The 24,546-nt window shown below is 37.9% G+C and overlaps 2 protein-coding genes across 4 annotated transcripts; both read left to right on the top strand.

The window, feature by feature from the left end:
• The first annotated feature begins 6,668 nt into the window (after positions 1-6,668).
• lum (lumican) lies at positions 6,669-11,551 on the top strand. Of its 2 annotated transcripts, none has more exons than XM_085137416.1 (3): positions 6,669-6,801; positions 7,666-8,544; positions 10,112-11,551. In XM_085137416.1, the coding sequence occupies exons 2-3, from the start codon at positions 7,671-7,673 to the stop codon at positions 10,264-10,266; spliced, it is 1,029 nt and encodes a 342-aa protein (XP_084993542.1). In that variant the 5' UTR covers positions 6,669-6,801; positions 7,666-7,670; the 3' UTR covers positions 10,267-11,551. The 2 variants fall into 2 exon arrangements, with proteins under 2 accessions (XP_084993542.1, XP_084993541.1); XM_085137415.1 differs by having other exon boundaries at positions 6,680-6,801; positions 7,663-8,544.
• Positions 11,552-18,449: 6,898 nt separating this feature from the next.
• kera (keratocan) lies at positions 18,450-23,978 on the top strand. Of its 2 annotated transcripts, none has more exons than XM_085137413.1 (3): positions 18,450-18,643; positions 22,014-22,888; positions 23,027-23,978. In XM_085137413.1, the coding sequence occupies exons 1-3, from the start codon at positions 18,633-18,635 to the stop codon at positions 23,194-23,196; spliced, it is 1,056 nt and encodes a 351-aa protein (XP_084993539.1). In that variant the 5' UTR covers positions 18,450-18,632; the 3' UTR covers positions 23,197-23,978. The 2 variants fall into 2 exon arrangements, with proteins under 2 accessions (XP_084993539.1, XP_084993540.1); XM_085137414.1 differs by lacking the exon at positions 18,450-18,643 and adding an exon at positions 20,865-20,989.
• Positions 23,979-24,546: the final 568 nt, after the last annotated feature.

Raw genomic sequence — 24,546 nt, 5'->3', positions numbered from 1 at the left:
CCACATGACCCCATGGTAGGAACAGAAGGTGGTGTCTGAGTGCTGTCTGAGACTTTATTAGAAGCTTCTGTGTGTCGGTGCCAAGAAGTCCAAGAATATCCTGTTTGCTAATATGCTTGCTTGGATCTCCATCCGTGTACCTGGCAGTCCATGTGCATATGTGTGTTACTTTGTTCAGTGTTCTCTTATTTTCCTATGCCCCTTTATTTTTATGCAACTATCTGTCTGATTGTGCTGTTGATCAGAAATAAGGTCTAACATTAAGTAATGCAAATCTTTTGATTAAAAAAAGAGAATAATATGTAATGTTTTGTATACAGAAAAAAAGGTTAGTTGAAGGTTAGATGAAGTAAAATTGTGCAGACTATATTATATGGTGCACAAATGCTGTGCAAGATCCATGTGGGATTCAAAGTAGTTAGGTGTCCATTAAGGTCTCTTTTTATTGCAAAGCTTTCAAAAAAGGTAATTTGCACAAAGCTAGCATATACACCATTTGGAATTGCATGCTATTTTTGAGAGTCATGCAGCAAGTACTTTAAAAATCTAGATCTACCAATATCTTGCTAAAAGACTGAGGCTAGAGTTATATCTTCATTGCAGAAAATCCAGCTTCATCCCCAGTTAGTCTGAGTGACTATAGCCAATCTATGATGCTACTGTTGTAGGGAATGTATTTATTTTTTGTGTCTATTTCACATTTAATGTTAAACTAATGTGCTTTACCAGATGCCAAGTGAACTATTCACTAAAGGAAAAAAGAAGGAAAAAGGTTGCAGTGAATGCTCTACTTTGCAAACCGCTAACTCATATATTTTTTTTTTGTCAAACTACGTTGTCATCATTGAGCAATTTTTGCAACTATTATGAAGAAATTAGCTTGATATGACAAATAGTATAATTATGAGGAAAAACAGTGTTAAAAGTCAGTGAGAACATGTTTTATAGGAGCAAGTAAGCTGACTAAGGATAATAACAAAACAAGAGCATAATTTCAGATTGGTTCATAAAACCATTTACAGGAACACAGCAAAGACAATGAGCAACCAAAGAAAAACACTTTTTCTAGTTACATTTGAAGTGTATTCTGTGATTTGTATGTGATTTATCTGATTTTATCTGTAAAAAAAAAAATCAAGTTCTTGTTTTGCTGCCATTTTTACTGATTCCAAAAATATCATAAACCTCAGCCATATGTAATTTACCTTGAAATTAATTTCAAACATACTAAAAGAAAACCAACATTAGGACATGTGCTATGTGGAGCTTCAGGGTTTTTTTTTTTTTTTAATGTGTGAATATTTCAATATATGATCACTAAGGTGGACTCCATCTTTTTAGCCTCTGCCATTTGAAGCATCAGTATTAGAACTTTGTTACCACCATATTGACTGCTAGCAGTGACCAGAAAATAGAGTGTTAAGTTATTGGCTAACTTAACTTAACTGACTGCAAGCAATGAACTTATGATCTTGTTCCGTTTGATATGGTGGCTTCAAAGATGGGGACCAGGTCTGTTCACAGCCAGTAGCTGTCTTGAAGCCAACTTTGGTGCATTAAGACAGCAATGAAACAGGAATAAGATGCAATTACATGCACTTTGTTTGTCATAACACAGCCGTTAATTGCGACAAATGAGTAGCAATCCCATTCCTGTTACTGTCTACATACAGTACAAAGAGATTAACCTTGGGTGGTAACAATAAAGGTCAAGGAGAATTGCTTTGTCAGCCTAGTTACACATGTCCCCCACAGACGATCCACAAGTTTTCACATTTTGTGTGACCTGGACCTTTAACTCCACCCAATTGTCACCTAAATTAAATCAGCTAGAACTGTTATTGGGATCTTCCATCACACAAAATATGACAATTATATCCTGAAAATTGTGGACACTTGACTGCTAACAAACAGACAGACAGACAAACAACTTGAACTGATTAGATACTCCCTTCCTTCAAAGGGGGAAAAAATCACAATAATTGCTTACATTCATCTAGATTTGTAGATTTGATAGATAAATTCCTCCACCAATAGTAACATAGTTGCAGGATAGCAGTATAAAATGGCTTCACATTTACATAGGAGTTCAATTCAATTTCATTTATATATAACCACAACAACAGTTGCCTCAGGGCACTTTATATTGTAAGTTTGAACTACTCTTTTTCCAGGGTGGAATGATTGCACAGCATACTTTTGTAATGACTTTAAAAGAATAAGGTGCACAAGTTTGAAGCTAATTTGGATGTTCTCTAATCCACATGGCGTCAAAGGTATGCGTACAAACTGATGTCATTTTGTAGTTAAATAACCATCCTGCAGCAACTATATCACTATTTGTGGAGGAATTTCTGAATTTCTGCTTCTGTTGATTTCTACTGTGGGCACAAACCTGGTCCCCCTTTTCAAACCAGCCACTTCAAATGTAACAAGATCGCAAATTCATTGCACAGAGTTGCAATAAATTTGGTTGTGCCATATTGTCCAACCATTTTTTTCCCTAGTGTGACTCTAACATAATGTGTGCGAGCATTGTGACTGGTACGTCACTACCACATGGGTGTAAAGTGCTCCTAGGTTTCTCAGTCAGTTTCACCGCTCTGCCATCATGATCAAAAGACCAAGATGGCAACCAGGAAAATGCTGCGATCAAAGCTTCACAATAGGACCTTACCAATTGGATGATGTCGGGTTGGTTATGGCCATCTTTTACATCTAAGTCTACCTCTGGGAACCAGTCTCAAGAGGCCAGTAGAGGTTTGTAACACTTCCATGTTACTTTCATTTTCAGCCCCGGTGTTTTACGCTTTGCCCCTAACTGCTTGCATTCAATTTTACATCTGCATCTGTTCTGTCAGACATACATGGGATGTATGAATATGTCATCCAGGTTTGAGCGATTCATTTTAAGCTTCAGCCTTTAGATTAATAAGTTGTTAGTCAATATATCAATATATAATATTTTTGCAGGGAGTAGGGATCACGGTGGCTTGGCTTTTAAATGTAGAAAAGGTATGTTATTACATTGAGCTCTGAAAGAAAAAGGAAAAAAAATAAAAATAAAAAATACTTTGGCACAATCTTGTCACTCAAATTTGATGAAGAGAAAAATTATATATGTGAGCCATATAGATAATATTTCATATAAAACGATGTGTTAATTGGAATGATTACTTGAGAGTTACACAAGTTACAGTTAATAAAGTATTAGGAAAACTGTGGTGAGAGCCAATGTCAGTCCTCTGGTCTAATGGAAAGGATGGGACAGCATAAGGCAGACATCAACACATTCAAAAAGAGACATAGTGACTAAGCAAAATGACTAAATGTCTGTTTTCCAGCCTCAACTAAAAGAACAGTCTGGAAAAACTTGAGTCTGAGTTCATACAAAACAATTCCAATAACAGGGGTAAAAGTACAAACGCCTCAAGGAAATAAACATTTTGGGCAGCTTGTAGCAAATATGTCAGCTGTGCTGAGACCATTGAAATAATATTTTTATTCAGTATATAATTTGGAATATGCAAAGACAGTCGTTATTATCAAGAGGTTTTATTGTTTGTGCACATTAGACTATTGGCTCCAATTTGCAGCAACAATGAATTAAATGTGAGGTGGGAGGAAAGTCCCTCGTAATGAGGAAACCAGTGAGAGTTTTTTTTTTCCTATCTCAGCAGAATTCCTCAGCATTTAAAGATCATGGTTTAGGTTTTATGGTCCACAACTTCTACTAATTTGCTTTATTGTCTACAGCCACTGTTTCCAGTAACAGTAACAGTGTTTTTACCTGACGCCCGTCGCACCAAACGGACAAAAGTTACCGGAACATTAACTGAAGCTGAGCAGCTGCGTGGCTACATAGTAGTGGATATATATCTGTCACTTGGACACCACTTCTGGTCTGTGTCCACCTAAACAGAAAAGATCAGTGCAGGTTTCTCGGGAATTGGGTTCAAAATCCAGTTGTTGGGGGGTTTTTTTGTTTTGTTTTGTTTTTTCAAGGGAGTATGGGACTGTAATACATAATGTGTGACAGATAAATCACAATAAAGCAGTTAATAGATTACTCTTCCAGCAGCACAGAGAGCATCAGCTAAAATATAGTTTATAGTTTTTGATCAATTCTCTGTTCTTTATAGATTTCTATCACCTGTTCCTCTGCTGTTGTCTCTGGTTGGGGTAGGGGAGGCTCTGTTGATGATTTTTGTGTGAAGGATGAGTCAAATAACATGTCAAGTCTTCCCTTTTATGTGAGTGTGCACAGTACCTGAAGATAAAAGCCTGTTGTTATGAAGAAAGTTGATAACCACCATCTGGACATCTCTTATCTCTGTCTGGAGTTTGAGGTTTTGCTATAACAGCTAAGCCAATATGGAGGCTCTAAAAGTAGCCCAAATTTACTGCAAGTTTTATGTAATAAAAGAACATTAACTGGAACTTGAAAGCATCATTAGCTGTCATCTATGAATCATCTATGTAAAACAAAGATAATCCAGTTATGTTTTTCTGAATTTAGACAGGTTCATTCAATTTTTCACATGTTAAACTGGGTTGTTTTGTCTTAGTTTTGTTTACTGAGTGACCTATAGTAGGATTTTTAGCATTCTGGCATTTCAGTGAAAACTTAAGTACACCATTTGTGACTTTAATTAAGAGGGTATAACACAGCGCTGCAATCTTCTCTGCAGATGAATATCCCAGTAAATTGTCCTATGCAGTGCTCAGAGAAACTTGAAAAAAAACCCATCTTAGATTCTACTTGCCTTAGTCAACATTTTAGATGTTGAATTTCATGAGTACAATTAGAAAAACTGAACAAGGATGGCTTTTTTTGGAAGGTCTGCCAGTAGAAAATTTCTTGTCTCTAAAATAAAAACATGGCAGCATGGCTTAGAGTCACAAAATTGCATCTGGACAAACCACAAAACTTCTGGACAGTGTCTTTTGAATAGACAAGACCAAAGTGGAGATATTTGGCCAAAATGCACAAACCGTGTTGCAGTCATTGAGTCGAGCATTCTACTCTAGGGGGAAATGTCAGGCCATCTTTCCAAGAACTAAAGCTTGGTCCAAACTGGGTCATTCAACAGAACAATTAACCCAAGCACAACAGCAAAGTCCAGACCTCAACCCACCTGAAGATCTGCAGTTGCATCTTAAAAGAGCTGTGCATAAATGAATGCCCCCAAACCTCTGTGGACTAAAGTAATGCCGTAAAAAAACAGTTTGCCAAAATCCAATGTGAGAGACAAAAAACAAATTTTTTCACGTTATTGCTACTAAAGATGTTTCTGCAAGTTTTTGAATCAAGGTTTTCACAGGACTGTACCCTGACTCTGACCCCTTGCTAGAAAACATGATCCCACTGTAGGTGCAAAGGAATTGCAGGATGTTTTTTAATAAATCACATGGAGTGAGTGCCTAAACATAGTCGTAAAAGATAACATCCAGTAAGCATTCTGCTGGTCCCATTTCCTAGGTCCCATCAAACCATTCAGTATGAGCTCCTTGGAGACACATGAGGACCCTCTCCAAACTCTGCATAACTATAATGCCTCATTGGCCTTTTAATTTCTTAAATTGCATACAGTTTAAGAAACTGCATACAGGCCTTTGCATTAATTGTAGAACCACATAGCTTTATGGAAACCTTTGCATGTCATTATGTGTAGCGAGGATCCAACTGTTAAAAAGAACTCTGTTGTTAGAATTTAAGGGTGGGAGTTTTCTCCATGAAATTTAAGGGGTGTGTCAAGGAAGGTGTTTATGATTTATATGCGAGTTGGGTAACAGGCTGCACTGCAACCAATTAAATCCAGGTGCCAATTCCTGGAATGCATTGATGGTATGATGGATGCCCACCAATGAATGAGAGAAACATTTGGCCCTTTACTCCCCCAAACCTCCTTATTCAGCTGCAGTATTTAGAGAAGTTATGGCCACCACGGGCCGCATTCTTCTTTTGTCGTACTGTTTGTTTATAAATGAATATGACACAGAGATTCATTGTAAAAGAATGTGGGGAAGCAAAATAAAGGGTGCAAGAATGAAAAGTACAATAATTTACATCGTAGACATATGGGATCAATTGGATCTGCTTTGACCTGCTTTTTTGGTCAAAAACAGAGGAGAAGAAATATTTACGTCAAGTGTTATGTAAGTCTGTTCTGGCTGTTTTTATCTTCTTGGTCAAATTTTCCAAAGCCTGATTCACAGCTCGAGGAGTACAGCTGAATTTATTCTTTTTCATGACCAGTGTCTGCGTTACGGGTCTGCCAGAGATTGTTTTCACATTTTTCCAGACCTAGCTTCTCCTGCCCTTTGAAAATTTCCACGCACAACCTACTAAAATTAAAGTTTGTTTTTTCCAGTGTGAACAAATGCAATGACATGGTTTGACTGTAATAGTGACAGGTAACAATAATAAGGGAAAACTACTTTTATTTTCGTCGTATATGGTGCAATATTTCTGTTACTTGATGCACCTGCTCTTGGTTATTTTACAAAACTTTTTTGATGATGCTCTTTCAGAAATTCATTTTGATGACATCTTCAATTTATCTGATGCCCGGACTCCAGTTATTTGAAGAAGCCTCCTATCAACCCCCCCTCGTCCCCTCGTCTCCTCTCCTCCCCTTCCTATTCCCTCTCTGTGTCTCTCCATCTACCCCTCTCTCTCCTCCCCCTCTCTCCTTCTTTCTCTCTGTGTTTTTCTCCAGAGACTTCCAGTTTTTGAACACCAAACTCTTCTTACCTACTGGCCCTCCACCCCACACGCACACTGAGAGAGAAGCACAGGTAAGCTTGCGACTGAGGGCATGGATTTGTGATTTCCTGTTTGAGTATTCTTCCATATTTCAGGGATTACCAAGTGTTACTACAAGGCTTTAGGGCACTGGCTGGTGCTGCAGCAGAGAAGAAAAAAAAATACATGTGCACTAACAATTAATGAGTAGAAGTAGGAGTTTGATCATTTGCATTTGGGTGTGTGAGCCTTTACTTGTTTACATATGTCTGCAATGCATTTTAAAGACTGTTTGACAGACTTTGGTGACTTTAGACTTTGGAAAATAATCTTCTGCTCTTGGATCCAGTGTCTGCATTTTTCATGGGTCTGGATTCAATTATTCTGGTTTTCCTTTGTCTGCAGACTTGAGTATGAAAAGCCATGATTCTGAACGAATATAGATTTTTGCTTTTATATGTGTTAGAGTCATTAATTATGTAGCCAGAAAGCATGTATTTTTAAATGTTGAAAACGTAAAGCGTGCCTTTGAAGCATTTACATCTGCTTTTGTGTATTCTTGGAACATCCACATTATGTTACTGCTTCAATTCATGTTTTAAAAAACATCTATCATGCAGTTTGGCTTGTGCTGCAGCTATAATGATGTGATTCAAACAGATTATTAAAATAATCTAGGGCTCAGTGCTCTCCAAATTAGTAATGTCTTCCTTGACTGATCATATAATATGCTTTAATAAACTGGGGTGTGGGTGTGGCTCTTGGGTGGGTGAAGAGTTATCTAACAAATTTTCAACTTCAAAGTTTACATTTTATTCTTACTTTTTTTTATTCCTTTTTATATATTCAGATTTTCAATAATAACATTTTGATCTTATTTCCTACCTCCCCTTCCTTTCTGTCTATTGGATCAGCAGACACCATGTTGCCTCTGCGTGTACCCATCTTGGCTGTGCTGGTCACACTGTCCCTCTGCCAGTATTATGACTATGATTACCAACCTAGTCCAGTGATGGGGCCATCATCGCCCAACTGCAATCAAGAGTGCGAATGCCCATTCAATTTCCCCAGCGCCATGTATTGCGACAGCCGCAAGCTCAAATTTGTTCCCATAGTTCCAACAGGGATCAAGTACCTGTACCTCCAGAACAATCTGATTGAGGAGATCAAGGCAGGAGTGTTTGATAATGTTACTGACACACTGCGCTGGCTGATACTTGACAATAACCAGATCACTAATGCTAAAATAGCAAAGGGCACAATTGACAAACTCTCAGGCCTGGAGAAGTTGTTCATCAGCTTCAACAACCTTACAGAGCCAGCCATTCCTCCCTCAAAGTCCCTTGAGGAGCTGAGAATTATGAACAACAAGCTGTCCAAATTTCCTTCTGGACTCTTGAATGACAAGGAGAATTTGACCTCCATTCACCTTCAGCACAATGACCTAAGCTCTGAAGCCATTTCAGGGGCTTTCAAAGGGCTAAAGAAGCTGCTGTCACTGGATGTAAGCCACAACAAGCTGAAGAAGCTCCCAGCTGGTGTTCCCAGTTCACTGGTAATGCTCTATGCTGACTACAATGTCATTGAAAGTATTGGAGCAGGATACCTGAACAAGCTGCCCTCACTTCAGTACTTGAGAGTCTCGCACAACAAGCTGGTGGACTCAGGGATCCCTGCTGGAGTGTTCAATGTGACATCACTGCTGGAGCTTGACCTCTCTTTCAACAAACTGCAGTCTATCCCTGAGATCAACGAGCAGTTGGAGCAACTCTACCTTCAGGCAAATGAAATCAACAGTGAGTGATCAGCATTTTAACATCACAGAATTCTAAATGTTTTGCCTTTTTTGTTAAAGGTGCCAATCTGAGTTTTTTTAGAACAGCATCAAAGTTCGAGTCCCTGTGTTCTCAATGAAATATCTAAACATATGAAAATAATACGGCCAAGGTTAATTGGTTAGTTAGGCCAGTTTTGTGCCAATTATACACACATGACTGGATAGCTTAAATGTGGGCATGGCTTAGCAAATATAAAACCAGAGAGAGGTTCTAGGTTGAAGCCATTTAGTTTGTTCATGGGTATTGGCTTTACCATTTTCCAAAAGCAGAGTAATTGATACAAAGTTCAGAACTTTCCAAACGATCCTTTTTAAATGTTTTCTAACCAGATGAAAGATTAACAGGCTAGCATGTCCAGTTCTCTGTGCCAGTCATGTGACACCCAACTATGCTAAACACCCATATTATTAGATCAGGAAGAAGGGAGTAATTTAAACTAACTAACCAATTTAAACTGTAAATATAATAATATAAACTTATTTAAACTGTAAATATAAATAACTTATTTTCAGCTGAAATCTGAAAACAAAAACATTGTGTTAAACAAAATGACATTTGGTAGGATGCTGGCTGCAGCATGAGTGGTTTTACATGAAAAGAAGGGTTAAACTGTGTATATTTATGTGACCTGAAATGGAGAAGAAATGGAGAAGAAGTTTACATTGCTAACACAAGGCAATGTTTTGTTTTGTTTTTATTTCACTTTATATTTAAAGCCATTGATATTTAACATTATTATTATTATTATTATTATTATTATTATTATTAAAAGTGTGATTCTTAGTAGAAGCAGCAGTGTGATTGCAAATGCACAATTCCAACTCTACAGCATGTGCAAACAAGCATTGTAATGCAAATGTTCATCAAGGTTCTTTTAAACTATAGACTGCAGGCATGTAAAGGATGGACATAGCAACTATGGCACCTTTGATTAGTTATTGACAGTTCCGAAGTCTTGAAACTCTCGTTTTTAGGCATATCACTTTGGCTTTTTAAAAACTGACATAGCCAAGTTTCTGGCTAACATGCTAAGGCTAGCACTAGCTTGTTAGTTATATATTTTGGGATGCAAACTTTAACTAGCTAAAAAAAAAAAAAGCTTAAATGTACTTAACATAAAAACTGAACAGTATTACACTGTGTTTTAAGTATCTTACAACTCAAATTAAGGGGTGGATCTGAGCGACAAAGCAAGGGCAGTTAATGCACATATCAGCAACATGTCAGTTAAAACGCCGCTATACCCCAATGCATTCTCTGCTTTATCATCTATTTTTCTCTCGATATAGCCATAATTAAGAAAAAGAAAATTCCCCCTATGATGAGGGGAAAAAAGCAATTGAGGAAAATGAAGGGTCCTTTTCTCAAAGACAACCAGAGCAGTTGAAGGAATGGTGATTTGGCACACTTCCAAGGCACTTTTGTCATTCTCTTTACCAGGTTAAGGGGTTGAAAATGTAAAAAAAATATATTTAAAAAATCCCAACTGGTAGCTATAACAATCTCCACTTTTTATCATTTGTAGAGTTTGATCTGTCAAGTTTCTGCAAGCACATGGGACCCCTGAACTATTCACGTCTGAAGCATCTGCGTCTCGATGGAAACAACGTCACTTACAGCAGCATGCCAGCTGACGCTGTCAACTGCCTGCGCCAAGCTTCAGATATCATGTTCGAATAAGGACCGGCTCAGCCCATAACCTTCTGGATTCAAATGTGCTAATAATACGTCTTTCGTAGTACTGCCATGCCTTTGCATGTCCAACACAGGTACTAGATAATCTGGGAAACATTGGCCAAGCTTTAGAACAAATCTATAGTTTAGCCAATGTGTGATACAAAAGAAGGCATGCACGTGCAATCAGATCAATAAATTCAACAGGCATTAAACAAATATTCCAAATAACTCATTGTCAATATTTCTGGATACCAACCAATACTAAATCATGAAGTTTAAAAAAATTGAAATGCACACAATCTAAAAATAACCGAAAACTCCATGAGATGAATAATTATTGTGCTTTGATTATAACACACACTTTAAACATTCCAAACTTGTTTTTGAGCACACTGAATAAAGACACAATATAATAATACCGAGAGTTTTCCGATGTCTTAATTCAGCCCTAGTGTTCTCTTTTTCCTTGTCTTGTATGTTTCAGTGTCTAGCATGTATAATATAATCAGGGGGATTTTATTATTAATAATAATCCATTGCTGTGCAAAGGACCAGCACATAAGGACTGCATACTTGGATTTAATGTGGAGAGTAAGAAGAAAATGGGGGTGGGTGGGTGTATAATAGCAGCTACGTTGCAGTCGTGTTTTCATCAAAGCGGTTTTAGGGAATATATCAGTGTTGTGAACTTGTCTGCCATTATATACTGCATACTTTAAACTGGTTTGAAACAAATTTTTATGAAGTCCCAATGACTGACTTTTGTTTTGTTTTGTTTTTTTACTGAATAAACGATAATCGACTAAGAAATGTCTGTTTTCTCCTAATAATTAACTAGTTCTTCAAAGGATTAGAATTCTGTTCAGAATAAATTAGTTTAGTTGTACCATGTGATGTTAGAATGATGTAATCTCGAGATTGTGTTAGATTGTTTCTGTATACTAACTAAAGCCTAACTATTTGCTGTCATTCACATTACTAATTTGTATACAACATTTTATTTACTTGCATGCACCCTTTGGTGCCACTCTTTGAATAAACTACAGCTTTTGCAGTTAAGGTGCTTTCATTACTATGGTGTTGTTGGTGTTTAATACTGATAAATGTTTCTTACCAGCATTACATCAAAATGGCACCAATTTCATGTTGATCGAATGGTGTGTCTATTTTATTAGGTTACTACATCTGTCTAGTATTTTCTTTCCTTTTTTCATGACTTCTTTTGACACCTTTGACTCAGTAACTGTTCATGGATTCACTGTAAGAAAATTAAACACAGTTGAACGAACTATGTTTGAACATATTTTCATAATATCATTGGTAAGCCTGCCTATATGTAAGCCTATAAATAACTTACAAGTCTTACTTAGTGTAAATGTAAAGAATTGAGTTAACTAATATGACATCCTGTTTTTGGGACATATTTCCTAGAAATGCTGGAAGTGTATCCCAGCAGCAAGGGCAAAAGGGGGGTACATGAACTGGTTGCCAGTTTGTTGCAGGGCTAATACAGGAAGACAGATAATCATTCATACCCACATTCACGCCTATTGGCAGGTTAGTCTAAATTTCAATTTTGTAACACTTGTAAAAAATGTATGAGTTTTATAGGAATCTTTATAAGTAAGTACATGACCACTATTGAGTTATGGAACTGCAAAATGAGTATAAGAAGAAGGACTAATGAAATAAACCCTTAAATAACATCTTATAAGATTTCTATTATAGTCAGAAGATTCTTTATTTATTCTCTGAGGCCTGCTAGTGTTCTTTAAACATACTATTTACATTCAACCTTTTTCAAAGCACAGTGCATAGTGGGCTTCAACATCATCTTGTTTCAGCAGGTTTCTCTCTAGTCATTAATTTAAAGGAGCTGCACAGTCAACCTATCGTGTATATTTCTATTCAGCTGTGCAAAACAGCTGTGCTGGTCCAAGAGGTATGCAGGGGTTGCAGGGTTTTGCTTGATATAAGTAGAAATAATTTTTGCTGTAAATCTACCCTCTCAGCTGTCTCAAATAGAAACCACAAGTGGCTGAAGATTTCAAAATTATTGTTTTTACAGTAAAGGTTCCTTGTGGTCCTTCAAAACAAAAAGGGAGGACTCACCACTCTTACTTATCTCACTGTTCAGTAAGGTCTATTTTTAACTTTCTATTTTCCTGTCAACTGTGATAAACATGATTATTATTGTTATTATTATTGTTATTATTATGATTACACACCCTCTGCAAAGAAACTGTAGAGAACAAAATAGGCATCACGTTTTATGTTCATCCTAAGAATGATGTGCTTTCAGACTAACAGTGACTCAGAGTCTGAGAAATGTGGGCTTAATGGTATGAAGGAGGAAAAAAACATAAAACCCACACATTCCTTTCCAGAGAGGTACTATCCATTTAAACATGCTGACTGAATGTTAATATAAAGTAGATGTGTTTGGAAAGTTGTATGCTTTCTTTTCCTTCACAAGAAAATGTATCATTATTAAATATGAGATTACATACATGCAGTGTTGGGACTAACGCGTTATTAAGTAACGCGTTACAGTAACTACGTTATTATTGTGGTAACGAGCACGGTAACTAGTTATTATGCCAAAATCAGGAACGCGTTAGTCGTTACTAGGATTTAGATAGGGTCGTTACTCGTTACTTCGTGTGGTGGCTATCGCGGAGCTTCCACCACAGATTCTGTAACATTGGCAAGTGGTGGAGGCAGCAGGTGGATGAGGGAAAGGGGACGCAGAAGGAAAAGAGACCCGAGGCGCCCGCCAGTCCAAGTGTGAACTGAACTTCGGGTAAGAAGTTGTGACCTGCAGTCTATCTGGGTCAGATATAAACCAAGTTTAGGTGGAGTTTATTTTCATTATTCTGACTTTTTCCATACTGCGTACTAGCTAGCATGACGGAGTTTCTATACAGCTGGGTGGGTACTATGAAGTTAATGATGTTGAACTTTATTTTGTTCATAAGTTATTAGAGTTGCCAACCGTCCCGTCTGGTATTCAGAGAAAATATTAGGCCTTTCTTATTGAGGCGAAAAGGAACAGTTTGTCCCGTAATTCAGGTACAATGAAAAAGACACAAAGCTGGAGTTATTCTGTGTCTTTGCTGCACAGCTGCCTCTTCTTCTTTCATTCTCCCCCTCCCTCTCCCGTTTCTACTTCAATCATGAAAACTGATCAATGATCAGCTGATCGGCTCTCTTGTTTGTTTATCGCCCACTTTGCGCCAGAAAGAGGAAACCAGCCGATGTCGCGTTAAACAACAGCAGCACGTTTAAGCTTGATCAGCTGTTGTTAGAATTGATTTAATATTAATTTCTAGTATCAGCTGATGTTTGCTGGAGCCACAGCTGCAAAAAAGCTGCTGGTCATGATATCGGTTTGGTTATCTGGTGAGAAGGAAACATGAAGATGAAACCAGGAGATGTCCTTACTGAATCATCAGAGCTGAACAGGTGATGGAGAAACAGGTTTACCTTTTAGGTGACATGAATGAGTTGAAGGGAAGTTATGAACTGTTTCTGAGAGACAAATAACACCAGGATCTTTTTTAGGTAGCTGACAGCTGGTAACTGTGCAGGTGCGGATCTAGCAAAGTTTTACCAGGGGGGCCAGGTAGGGCATTAACAGGGAGAGGTGGGGACAAAGAAATACTTTTCTTTCTTATTCTCATTTAAAATGTCTAGCTTTTAAAAAATAATTATCTCAATCTTACAACAAACGATTGATGCATATATACCATCAAAACAGTGAACATCACTGTCACAACAGCGTTTGTTTTCATTCAAAGGCTTTATGATTTTTCCTTTAATGGTGGGCCGGTCTCTAGTCAAAATGCCCGGGCCGATTTTTTGTCCCCGTCCAGCCCTGTATGCAGCTCATCTGCAGTCTGGTGTTACCTACATCTTCCTATTCAGAAGGCAGAATTTCCGAGTTACTGTACAGTAAGTTGAGTACAATCAAAGCATCACGACTGCAGTTTTTGTGTTGGATGTAAAAGGCACACATGACGCTGTGACGTAGGCTAGAATCATGGCAGCAGTCAATGACGGTCCAGGCGTGGGATTTCTCTCGTGGAAACATGCACATTATCTTTTCCTTTCTATTGGTAGGTGGCACAGTGCACTTGTGGCAAGTAAGCAAGCTAGAAGACTGGCAAAGTTATGGAAGCAACACATTAACAAGAGAATTCTGAGTAAAACCAAAGTTACTTTCCCTAGTAACTAGTTACTTTGAAAGTAACGAGTAACTTGAAGTAACTGAGTTACTTTTGATAGAAGTAACTAGTAATGTAACTAAGTTACTATTTTAAAGTAACTTACCCAACACTGCATACATGTGATAAAAACTGGACTTTATTCAGCCCTGTGAGTCCAACCCATGATTCAGTAGCTTGTAGTACCTCCTTTAGTAGCAAAGACTTGGAGCAATCCTTGTCTCTAAGACTTTATCAGTCTCTCACATTTGTCGTGGCGGAATTTTGGCCCACTCTCTTTACAATGTGGCTTCAGTTCATTGGTTTGTGGGCATTTGTTTATGCATAGAGGTTTGTTGGCATGCACAGTTCTCTCATGGTCCCACCACAACATTTCAATCATACTGAGGTCCGGAATTCGACTGGGCCATTGCAACACCTTGATTATTTTCTTTTTCAGCCATTAGGTTGTGCATTTTCTGCTCTGCTTTGCATCATTGTCGTGTTGCATGACACAATTTTGGCCTAGATTGAGCTCTTGCACGTTTGACTGTAGAATACTTCGGTATACAGAGGAGCAATGACTGCAAGGTGACCAGGTACTGTGGCTGTTGAACAAGTCCAAATCATCATCCCTCCACCTTCATCCCTGATATTGTTGCATGAGATGTTTGTGCTGATATCCTGTGTTTGGTTTTTGTCAGTCATAGAGCAAACGTGTCCACTCTGGTCTGGTGTGTCCAAAAGACATTGTTTCAGAGGTCTTGTGGTTTGTTCAGATTCAACTTTGCAAACCCAAGCTGTGCTGCCATGTTCTTTTTAAAGAAAATAGTCTCTTTTTTTCCTGGTAACCCTTCCAAACATACTCATTCAGTCTTTTTCCTTGTGCTGTCATGAACTTTAACATTTTGCTAACTGAGGCCTGTAGAATCTGAAGTATAGCTCTTGGGTTTTTTGCAGTTTTTTAGGTTCTACATGGTCTGACCTTGGGGTGAATTTGCTAGATGCCCAGTACTGTGACGTTGTGGCATTATATTAACACAATTCAATGCTCCATACCATCAAACTGACAAAGCCTTTATTGTCATTTAGGTGGTCACACTTTTAATTAATCAAATGCATTTGATTAGCTGCTACTTACCATCTTAATATTCCAGGAAGCAGTAAGGGTGTGCCTGTAAAGACCTTCTTTTTCGCATGAATATATGAGATGTTTTCAAGGCGTCAAAGACACAGCTACAAAGTACACTTATTAACATATTTACTTTGTATCTAATTCAAACGGTCGCTTTAATAAAAATGTAACCTTAATTCCTCATTTACTTAATTGCATATTGTGTTTGTATATTCTTCTCACCATGAGGTTAAACTGCAGATCTTAAAAGGACCAAAAGGTGCCTATATCACCAGAAAAATTATCCTCAGAAGAGTCCTGTCAGAGGCTAAAATGCCCAATTTTCACTATCTGTTCCTGTTTTAGAAATTAAAAAAGATTGTTTGTAAATCTCTGCAAGCCTGAACACAGCAGAAGTTTCAACATGTACAAAATATGACATTTTTTTCAGTTCAATTCAATTTTAGTTATATAGCGCCAAATCACAAAAACAGTCGCCTCAAGGCACTTTATTCTATTGTAAGGTAGACCCTACAATAATACATACAGAGAAAAACCCAACAATCATATGAGCTCCTATGAACAAGCACTTTAGCAACAGTGGGAAGGAAAAACTCCCTTTTAACAGGAAGAAACCTCCAGCAGAACCAGGCTCAGGGAGGGGCGGCCATCTGCAATCTCATCTCATTTTATCTGAGAATATATACAGTTTACAGCCATATTTCTTTTTTGCAAATAACACCTACATGAATAAAAATTTAAATACATCAATTTAACCATTTTGGGTAATAATCAGGTCAGAATTTAGTCAGATTTTAGGTTTGCATCTACAAAATTAACTAATATTTGATTCAACTTCATTCTAACTGCACATTCTGCTCATATGAGATAATTAACAGGGCAACTATTACAGCTGGCAAATATTATTCTAAACATGTTGTCAGACTTACATTAGCTGTAAGCCTGAGGTTTGGCTGTTTTTATATTTTGAGCCTTGCTTGAGTCTTAAGCAGCTGTAGATAATTTCACAGTGATTAACTCTCTCATCTATAATGTATATAATGCACACACCTCATTATCAATAGGTACCATTGCATTGTGCATAATAAATTAGTAACACGGATACTGACTCTAGGTATGTACTTAACATTCACTTATTACAACTTACACAGGATCACCAGCGCCTTTGCAAAGCTTTACACGAACTGTAACAACACTGCTAATCCTGGCTGATAAGCACCATATGCGCTGGAACAACGTCTTTCTTGGTGCATTAGTCTAGGTTTTCTTATTATATCAGACACCATTTAAAGAGAGTAGGTTAGTTGATTATACGTGGCACTTATAGCTATTATGTAAACTGATTCCAGATGTCCCATTTGACTCATGCTAGGCTCTTATAATTCAATCCTGCTGTAAACGTCAGTTTGACCCAATTATGAAAAGTTATCTGTCTGTCGTTGGGTGCTGGAAATACACCACTTCCCAATGTCATCCAGTCTGTTTTAGCTGTTTTTGCTCAGGTAAACCTGATACACGTCTGGAGGTAAAAGAATTAGCTGTCGCCTCACCGCTACCACCATTACAAAATGTAACATGTTTACTTTAACAGCTTTTTCACATCTCTTGTGTTTTTATACAATCATATTCCAAGTGTAGGACAATTTCCTCCTTTTCCTCCTGTGCCGCCCCTATTTAAATCTTAGGTAGAGCTCCTGCTGCCTATGTCTAGACAATAACGTCTTTTATAAAACCTTAAGCCTAATATCTTCCTGCTTGTGATGGCAGGTGAAAGTATAATCAGCTGTTGTAGCCTGGCGACCCAGTTTCATAGATCATCCTTCAGTCCAGACTGCCTCCAGCTGTTCTTTTTGTTTATCGCTATTTTTACTCATAAACTGTGTCAATCAACAATCACCCCAGTTTTTGTAATTTCCACTAAGCTTACACACTATAGTTCTCTTAAAACTGTTTAATTTTTTTCACCTTTTGCCCTTTAATAGGAATAGATAGAACAAAGTAACATACCTTTTCATGGAAAGCCTAGTATTGCAAAAAACAAGAAGCCCAGCTAGAGCTGCAAGAACAAAGTGAGTTGAAATGTGCACACCTTTTGTTTGATTTAGGTCTTCATGCTTGGTTTGGATACCCATGGCTAAATATTTGCCAACATCACAGTGAAAAAAGTACAAATGCTTGCAATAGAACAATAAATTGATGTCACATTTACTAAAATTACAGTTTTCCCTGCAATGTCTTTCTACTTTGAGTGGTTAACATTAATTGCGGTTTGAGACACACAGAAAATCTTTGTCTTCTGCAGTTGTTTTTGCAGTGAAGTAAAGTGAAGTAAAATATTCTCTAGTGCAATCTAGGTGAGAATTGCTGAGTGTAATTAAGTTATTTTTTTTTGATAGTGCCAACAGTTGCATCACGGTACTTTATAGTAAATATCCTATAATACCCTATAATATCCTATAATGATACAGAAAAAATGTGTATGTGCTTGTATCTGATTGTATGAGCGATGTAGGAGAAACAAAAACTTTTTTCTGTGAAAAGGGTGTAAAGTACCTTCTAACCTCACCTTGCACCCTAGAAAATGTACCCCAAGGCATTTGAGCTGAAATGAGCCATAACTAATCATGTGTCCATCCCCCAGAGTTATGAGTAAAGAGCAAAACATCCATTTAAAGGTAGGGTGACAGCTTAACTGTCAATCGTTCAAGCATGACTTCATGTTCTATAAAAAAAGAAAAAAATGGGGGGAAGACAAAAAGATGCAGAAAAAAATGCTGGGCTGGCAAAAAGTAGACAACACAGACTTCTGAAGGGACATCCCAGCTCACACACAATCGTCCTCCCACCAACAACACACGCTCCATCTTCTCGGTTGCACCGGTGACCAAGGTGCAGCCTTGGGGGAATCAAAAGAATAACAATACAAGAAACAGGGCTAGGCTGGGCTTTTGCTTCAGACCACTGAGACTGCATGCAATCATCAAAGCTAATCATTGGAGGAGCACAAGATCCAAAACTCACCTGGTCGAATGAAAAGCAGGTAAAGATGATTTTGGCTTTCATTTACAATGAGTCTGTTTGAGAGAGTAGTGGAAAGAGTTCAGAGAATTTGCAGATTTCTGATGAGATTGCTCTTTATCTTTGATATGGCTTCACTTTACTAACCTCTATTTAAAAACCTACACTTAATATCTCTTCTTATGATCATGATTGAGCTGGGCACTTTTTTTAACCAATTTAAAGCCGTTTTACTAACACACTCACACCTAGACAGGACTGAACCGCAAAGAAACAACTGTGGTACTTTTGAAGTTTCCAAATAAACATCTTGGAAAGTCGCATTTACTGCCAAACCTGTTTTTTTCACGTAACACTTACCCATAAAAACATTTTGTTTTGTCCTTTGTGGACACAGAAAGTCATGCCAAATATTTCAAAGTCATGAAGAGGATTTCAACTAATGGAAATAATCATGCAAAACTCATACATTGCAAATACAAGCCATTGTGTAATTAACATAGCTGGCTCTGACACAAAGCCCCTGGCAGGAAATTAGCATTATCATATTCGCCTGCATGTGTTTCCCCTTAGTCTGTCAGGCATATATTACCAAACATTTGTTTTTAGTAAATACAGTTTCCACTTTGCAGATCTATGAAGCCATGACTCATTAAAAACTAAAAACAAAATAACAATAGACGACCTCTTAACCTTTTAATACAGAGAGCATTTCTGAGACCTTAATGTGTTTGGCTTCTCTCTCTTTGGGGGATCCTGTAAAATAGCACATTTGTGTGTAAAATGAATGAATCAAATTGACTTTATCCCCATGTTGCTCATTGGTCATAGTAAAGTAGCACAGGGAAGGAAAGCATATTTAGAGTACAACATTAACAGACTGTGTTGCACGTAAATAAATTTCAATGTCTGCAGTGTGTGCAAACGTCACAATGCATTTCAGTCTGACAGAAATGCATCGTGACAAATTGGACAAATTGGACAGCTCAACATGCCATTATATGTCTTTTATCACAAGTAAAGGAGCTGCTTTTGGCTAACCCAGTAGGATACTAAAGGCACTGCTAACATGAAAAGTGTGCCCTTTCAACTATTCTAGATAGCAACTTGTCTTTTATGCATAATTCCTCTGAATGTGCTTGGGACAAATGTCTGGCTGTTTAACTGATCGTTGAGGATCACAAACATGTGTTAAGGAATAATCATTGTGCACAGGTGCACATTGGCAAACACCGGAGGAGCTCTAATGGGTTTGCATGGCTGATCATGGATGAGCGTTGCTCCTATCCTCACAAGTGAGCTGGGATTATCCTGTTGTATTCAAGGCTCTGCCGTCACTGCCAGAATTGAGTACAGTCTTATGCTCGCATGTTGAAGGGTCACCAATTGTGATGTAAGCGAGCTTCAGCAAAACATTTTGCAAGGGCAGCCTGCAGTAGAATCTCCTCAGCTTAAGTATGACTTCCCTCCCATAACCCCTCATGTCTTCCGGCAAGGTTTTGTACTTAAGCAGAGTGCGTCAGCTTTGTGCTTGATGCTTTAGCAGTAATGCCGAACAACGTGCCTCCCCTCTTAATAATGTCAAATTTGCTCAGGAAAATCCTCATGTTTCATGTAGCATTTTCTATGAGTATCACCTTTTGTTCCTTCTCTATGGTAATTTCAAAGAATTGTCCGATTCCTGCAGGTTTTTTAGATAATGCTCTGTTCCATCCCAGTATTTTTGATTAAACTATGGATATTTCTATCTTAATAAAGGAGCATTATATTTCCTTGAAGTCTTATACTACTTGAATTATTCAGAATAAGTTAAACTGAGATTTATATCCCGAAGCAATTCCCTCCCATATTCTTTTTTTTCTGCCATCTGTGCAGACAGGGTTGACAACTGTTGACTTTCTGTACTTATTTTAAACATTGATATGGAGGTGGAGATGATCATCTGTACATGACAAATATACTGAGCTGTACTAATCGCATTCACATAGTGGACAACCAATGAATAAAATTAGCACAAAAAGTTGATTAAGGACTCTTAGGTACTTTCAAGTGGCGTTAAATCAATTATACCAGCGATGGTTTTACATGTGGAAGTCAGCAAACTAAGGACAGGTATATTTGCATTCTAAGTGTGCCATGGCTCAGGTACTGAAAAGGCTTAGGACAGTACACATCTATTAAGGATTATGACCATTGATCCTGGGAGACTCTAGTTGGCCAAGAGAAGCTTTAACGTCATCCTGAGTGACAGGCTTGCACACCATGAATGAAAAAGCCAGTGGTACAAATAGAGGGACGTAAAAGCCATCCTCATCATTTGAGACCACACTTGATAGGACATCACAAAAGGAAACTTTACAGGCTAAAGGTAAGATGGACTGGACTGCAAGGCAAAGACATTTATACTGTCTGAATTATAGGGTTGGTGGTTGTTAGTTGTTAATCTAGCATCTTTAGTAACTGGGTTTAAACTTTATAAAAGCATGAATTACATTGCTGCCAATGCACTAACTATTCTACTCCAAAGCTAATAGACAAGCTTTGGCTTTTCTACAGTGAAAAATGAGGGGCACATCTCCGAGCAGAGGTTATCCGCTTTTGTCTTTGAAGTGTGGCCATCTATGGAAAGCTACCCGAAATGAGTTCCAGACAAACATGGAGTGCATCAAGAATTTAAACAAGCACCAGATGGTAGCTGAGAGGAATCAAGTTGTGGCTTAGAAGATGAGTGGATAGAAGATGGCAAAGCTGACTTTGGATTTTTGTTTGTTCTTGTTTTCATTTATTTTTTTACTTCTTACTTGCAGAGCTTTCAATCTATTGCTTTTCTGCAAAATCACACCTTTAATCTTCCTTTACGCCTGTCAGGGGTTAGCACCATTTGCATGTTTAGTTGAATATGTTTTTATCTGCATGCATCACTGCATCAGATGTGCAGACTGAAGCTGGCATGCATTGACACCTTTACACCTGAGCTTCTAGACTGGCCTAATACAATTAAAGTTGACCTGGATTTTCTTCCGGTGTTTTGAGACTTAATTGGAAGGCAAGTAAACCCCCGGATGAGTGGATTACTTCTCAACTGGCTGCTTGCCTTCATAAATGAATTAATGATGGAGTAGGTGGTGGGGACTAATTTGGGATGTATTTCAAACACTTAGTACACTAATTCAAATGTATTTGATGATAGCCATGATTTATATATTCTACCTGTTATTAGACATATTGCATCAAACATCTTACAAAGACTGTTGCTAGTAAAGGGGGTCAGAAGTTACTGCATTTTTAAGGCAGTGTGGAATAACTGCTCAACATTTTTTAAAGGAAAAACATTTGTCTGTAGGGCTTCCTGACTGTAATACTCTCTTCTTTTTTAAACATTTCTAACGCAGGCTGAGCAGCAAAATGGAACTTCTACTGAAGCTTCTCAGCATCTGGTGCCTGATTGGGCTAACTGTCAGCCAGGACATAACTTACGAGGAACATATTGCCCAGATTCAAGCCTGCCCTAAAGAGTGTCGCTGCCCAACGAACTTCCCTCGTGCTGTCTACTGTGACAATAAAAACTTGAAGAATATCCCTAAAATCCCTCCATACACTTGGTACCTGTATCTGCAGAGCAATATGATCGAAGTGCTGTCAGCAGATGCCTTGCAGAATGCCACCCAGCTGCGTTGGCTGAACCTTAACCGCAATAAAATCACTAGTGAAGGCGTGAAAGAAGGTGTCCTCAGTGCAATGACTCACCTGGTGCACCTGTACATGGACGATAACCTCTTGTCTTCAGTGCCATCACAACTCCCAGCCAGCCTGGAGCATTTACGTCTGTCTCGCAATCGAATCTCCAAGATCCCTGCAGGTGTCTTCGTCGGCCTGGATAAACTTACTCTTCTGGACCTCCAGGGTAACAAGCTGATGGATGACGCTGTGACTGAAGTCAGCCTAAAGGGTTTGAACAACCTGGTACAGATCAATCTAGCCAAGAACCAGCTGAGTACCATGCCTCTTGGGCTACCACCTTCTACCACCCAGCTTTTCCTTGATGGCAACAACATTGAGAAGATCCCACCTGGCTACTTCAAAGGTTTGCCAAAAGTGGCATTTCTGAGGCTCAACCACAACAAGCTTGCCAGCAGTGGAGTCCCCAAAAATGTGTTTAACATCTCCAGCATCTTGGACTTGCAGCTGTCCCACAACCAGCTGACTGATGTTCCTCTCATTCCCTCAGGCCTTGAGCATCTTCACCTTGACCACAACAAGATCAAAAGTAAGCCTAGGTGTATTATTTTCTGCTTAATTAGAAATTAATTTAAGCTGGAGTTACTTAAAGAAACGATCTTTAGAATTTTTCATTTGGAATCTATCCATTATTATTACATTAACTCCCTTTTTTTTTAATTTACAGCTGTAAGCGGCTCAGGTGTCTGTCCCGTGTCTGTCGAAGATCTGGGCGATTCACTTAATGAAAGTGCTCCTCGACTCCGCTACCTCCGACTGGACGGCAATGAAATTCAACCACCAATTCCCAGAGATGTCATCATGTGTTTCCGTCTCCTTAGGTCTATTGTCATCTAAACAGAAAAACGAACATTGTTTCTTAGGCTGATTCTTATTTTCCACAAATGATGACTTGACCTTGAAGTTGATTTGGTGAATGAGAATTGTGAAGCCATACATATTTGCATGTTTGTAAAGTATCTGACATTAGTTGGCATGAACTTATTGTATTGTTGTGTCTTGGAAACAGCTTTTTTAGTTAAGTCAGAACAAGATCTAAAAGACACTACTGATGGGTTAGAAGCTTTAATTGCGGCTATTGACCGCTAGCTGTGCCTTATGCAGGTGTAAACAGCTGCATGAATACTTCTGAACCAAAATGTAACTGTACATGAATAAGAGGACAATATGTATTTATGGCATGTAAAAAGCTTGGAGACTAATTGTCATTATGCGATATTGAACAGAAGCTAAAACTTCTAAAGGCAAAGTCAAAATATAACCTTTTTTTTTTTCTATGACTACTTTATATCTTTGGGCTTGAAGCCAAATAACTGGTCTTGTGTTCTTATAGGTGTGTGGTCTTGATTTTCTTCCGAAAATGACTCTATTCTAGAAATTTGCATATTTACTGTAGGTAATTTATTTTTATTTAATACTGGGGGAATAAAAGTGAAATCCTGTGAATATTCCTGGTCAACAGTCCTTAATGTTTTGTACACAACAATGTGAGAACTGTTTTTATAAAAAAAAAAAAAATACCAAGACACTTTTTAATTATGGCCACTTCTTTTTCTGAATAATTTGAGATAAGATGTCATTTGTATTGTCTTCAATTTAAATAAAACTTCTAAGAACAACCTTGTATCCTGGTGTTCCGTTTAACATAATATATCAAGCACTTTGGATCACTATAACACTGAAACAGTAATAATAATATATCTGTGCAATGGTTTTCATGCACGGATAAAGTAAACATGTATTTTATTATCAACCCAGATAACAGAAACATTTGTTATTTGACATGCAACCCATATAAGGTCGACTTGTTGTTGAAAAGAGACTCAATAGTCAGCACTATCCGTCAAGGCTTGTGGCCATTAGAAAATTGCAGATGTGAGCCACATTTAGGCCAAACATATTTTATTTGGGTGGTGCATGTGGTGATTAAAACATAAAATAATTCAAGGGACTTGTGATCAATGAGTAAAAATAATAAAAGAACCATCCTTAGGAATTATTATACTTTGTTAAACAAACAGTTTAGGAACTTTGATTAGTATTTATAACCTTCAGAGGAGCCACATCCAATGTCAGATACTGATGTGCTATTTGCAAAAATACAGTTATAGATTTTGCAGTTTGTATTTATTTTAATTTATTAGCATGTAGGTCACAGACTAGATAGGGCTATGTAAAGAGTAAGCT

The sequence above is a fragment of the Neolamprologus multifasciatus genome, chromosome 17 (assembly GCF_963576455.1).
Source record: "Neolamprologus multifasciatus chromosome 17, fNeoMul1.2, whole genome shotgun sequence".
Taxonomy (NCBI): Eukaryota; Metazoa; Chordata; class Actinopteri; order Cichliformes; family Cichlidae; genus Neolamprologus; species Neolamprologus multifasciatus.
Note: the sequence above shows the minus strand (reverse complement) of the source record. Positions and strands in the feature narration are given on the sequence as shown.

Excerpts from the sequence above, each read along its gene's own strand:
- lum (XM_085137416.1), top strand. The coding sequence starts at position 7,671 with ATGTTGCCTCTGCGTGTACCCATCTTGGCTGTGCTGGTCACACTGTCC. Across the intron at positions 8,545-10,111 it reads TCAGGCAAATGAAATCAACA|AGTTTGATCTGTCAAGTTTC; the intron begins GTGAGTGATCAG and ends TATCATTTGTAG.
- kera (XM_085137413.1), top strand. Across the intron at positions 22,889-23,026 it reads TGACCACAACAAGATCAAAA|CTGTAAGCGGCTCAGGTGTC; the intron begins GTAAGCCTAGGT and ends TTTAATTTACAG.